Here is a 2,753-nt window from a genome sequence, read left to right on the forward strand (position 1 = left end):
ATCAATATGCGTGGTCCGATCCAGGTGCACTTGATCTCTAGCTAAGCAAATGGCACTTAGACTATCACAATACACTGTACTAAGTTCCTATGCGATACCCAATTCACCTACAAGGCCTTTGAGCCAAATAGAATCCATAGCTGCAAAAGTTAAAGGCATGTACTCAGCTACAATAGTAAACAACATAACCGAAGACTGCAATGTAGACTTTCAAATAACTAACCACTGAACCACCCAAAGTGAATACATAACCACTCACGGACCTCCTGGTATCCACATCTACTGCATATCAGAATCACTATACCCAGTCACCAAACAATCCTTACCATTACCATGCACAAGACCAATATCAGTTGTTCCTCTCAAGTAGGTACAATTCCTTTTTAGCCCCTGCCAGTGTTCCATTCCAAGTCGAGCTATAAACTTACTCACAACACTAATAGCATGCGCAATATCTGGCCTAGTACAAACCATAACATACATTAAACAACCAACGGCATTGGCATAAGGAACTCTAGACATATAAGCTAACTCCTCCTCAGTTTGAGGTGACATAGACAAAGACAACTTACAGCTCACACTTGTTGGCGTACTTATAGGCTTCGATTTTTCCATCCCAAATTGAGACAAGATCTTTACAATGTAGCTTTTTTGAGTTAAGAAAAGCTTACCTCTAGCCCGATCTCTATAGGTCTCCATAACCTGTCAACTTCGCAACACAACAATTTCTACCTTTCATCTCTTCAATCAACCTAACAAACTTCTAGATAACTCGTCTAGGTCTTTCAAGAATGGTGTCAGATTGACTAGATGACCTCTGACTAAACTGCTCCACCTCCTCCCCAGAGTTAGGAGAAATAGGAGTAACCTCAGGTTCAGGAGTACCCGATACTAGAAGCTTGGCTCCAAGAACCTAAAAATAAGCGGCCAAAACATTATACCATTGTGGGAGTATTGAAGTAAATGCCCAAATATCATGTGAAGCAAACTGAAAATTCGCAAAACCGCAAGAAGCTACGAGTCGTCGTCCATGAGCAGCGAATCGCCGTAAGTCTCTGTCCCAAATATCTGTGGCGAAACTGCAACCAATCAACTACTCAAAGGTGCCCCAGGTTGTGTAGTCACAGCTTGGTCGGAATCTAGTTGTAAGCTCTAGCTGAGTTTTTGTCATTATATGAGCTCTTGAAGGAGGAGTGTTGTTCATAAATGGATTGGTTTGTTGACTAGTTGGAGCATTACATGCATTTGTTATTTGGAGTTTGTGTTCCGGGTGGAGTTTTAAAAACAATTTTTGGGATGCTGGTTTATAGACAAAAGCTAGTATTATTTTAGAGGCTGAGTAGTTCTTATCTGTTTTGGGACCTATTCTTTGCTAAAAGCGAGTATAATGCATGTTAAAATGGAGATTGTAGATATGTGACTGAATTCGTATTATACAAAACTAATAACTAGATATTTTATTTTTTACTAATTGACTTTCCGATTTCTATTTGGTATTATTTCCATAATTTTTGATTTTCCAATTTTTTAAGATTGATTTTTCCAATTCTTATTACCATAGTTTTTCTATTTCTATTATTAGAAATCTCTTTGTATTGTGATCTCTAAATAAATAGTCTAACATCAGTTTTTTGTGTTATTGGAGAGAAAAAAAAAACATTTTTAGAGTTATTTTTGAGAGTTTTGGGTAAATCAATAAAGTCAATTTTATCTTGCATTTGTTTTCCATGTTATAGTGTAGACTAAATTCCGATTGTACTAGGCATTCGGAATACGCCTGTTTGTTTGCAATATTTTCCCTTTTACATTGTTGATTAATACTCTTTTATTTTCTGTTATCTGTGATTCTGATCAAGCGTTTGCACAATACATACCTTAAAAGTATTTAATATCAAACTTTGTTAAGTTTGCATCTAAATACAAAAGAATTTAAACGAAATTCACTCTAATTTAAGTACCATCTCCATAAAATTTATATCAACTAAATTATTGCACAATAAAAATACTAAAAATAATTATATTTTTTTGACTTCTTAATTGCCATAAAAACTCTAAATTAGGAATGTAAACGTTGGATTAGTTGTTAGGTTGGTCGTCAGGTGTACAAGCACTACTCATATGTCGTGTTCAAAACTTAATATATTATTCATCAAATCAACAAATCCTTTTTGTTTTTTATCTTTTTTTTTTAATTGTATATCAAAAATATGATTTGCAAGCTCTTTATGCTAAGTGCAGACTTTTTAATTCACGCTTATAGTATTAAAATATAAATAAAAGTGGTCAACTAATAAGCCAACCTGCAACAATTTTGCTTAAATTAATTAAAAAATTAGAGGACAGTGATTTGCACAACCTAACAATTCTCTCTTTCTTTTTAATGGTGGCCATTCATAATTAAGCCTACTTAATTTCTCTATTATTCTAAATGACATAAACCAAGATTAGTTGCTTAAACCTTTTAACATGCCCCTTTCTTGTTTAGTCACCTTTCCTAAAATAGCAAATTTGTATTATAGATTAGATAAAAATAGAAAGTTGGCCATATATATGGGTTTATGTGGTTAGTTAGCTAGCTTTTACTTTAGATAAAAACAATTTTCTACCTAATCAAGTGCCCCTTACAAACTTTAAGATCCAAATGTAAATTTAATAAGCTTTGCTTACAATCTCTAAAATACAATTTACAAATCGTAGTAATTTATATATGCTAGGAATAGACTAGTGAGTTTTATCCAATTTAAAGATAACGT

The 2,753-nt window shown here is 33.6% G+C and overlaps 1 protein-coding gene across 1 annotated transcript in view; it reads right to left on the minus strand.

Annotated features, from left to right (window-relative positions):
- Positions 1-763: 763 nt before the first annotated feature.
- Positions 764-2,753, minus strand: part of LOC130813467 (uncharacterized) — a 3,459-nt gene continuing 1,469 nt past the window's right edge. The window contains exon 3 of the mRNA XM_057679301.1: positions 764-913. Within this exon, the coding sequence (XP_057535284.1) occupies positions 764-913 (150 nt within the window). The remainder of the gene's footprint in view (positions 914-2,753) is intronic.

Source organism: Amaranthus tricolor, chromosome 5 (assembly GCF_026212465.1).
Source record: "Amaranthus tricolor cultivar Red isolate AtriRed21 chromosome 5, ASM2621246v1, whole genome shotgun sequence".
Lineage (NCBI taxonomy): Eukaryota > Viridiplantae > Streptophyta > Magnoliopsida > Caryophyllales > Amaranthaceae > Amaranthus > Amaranthus tricolor.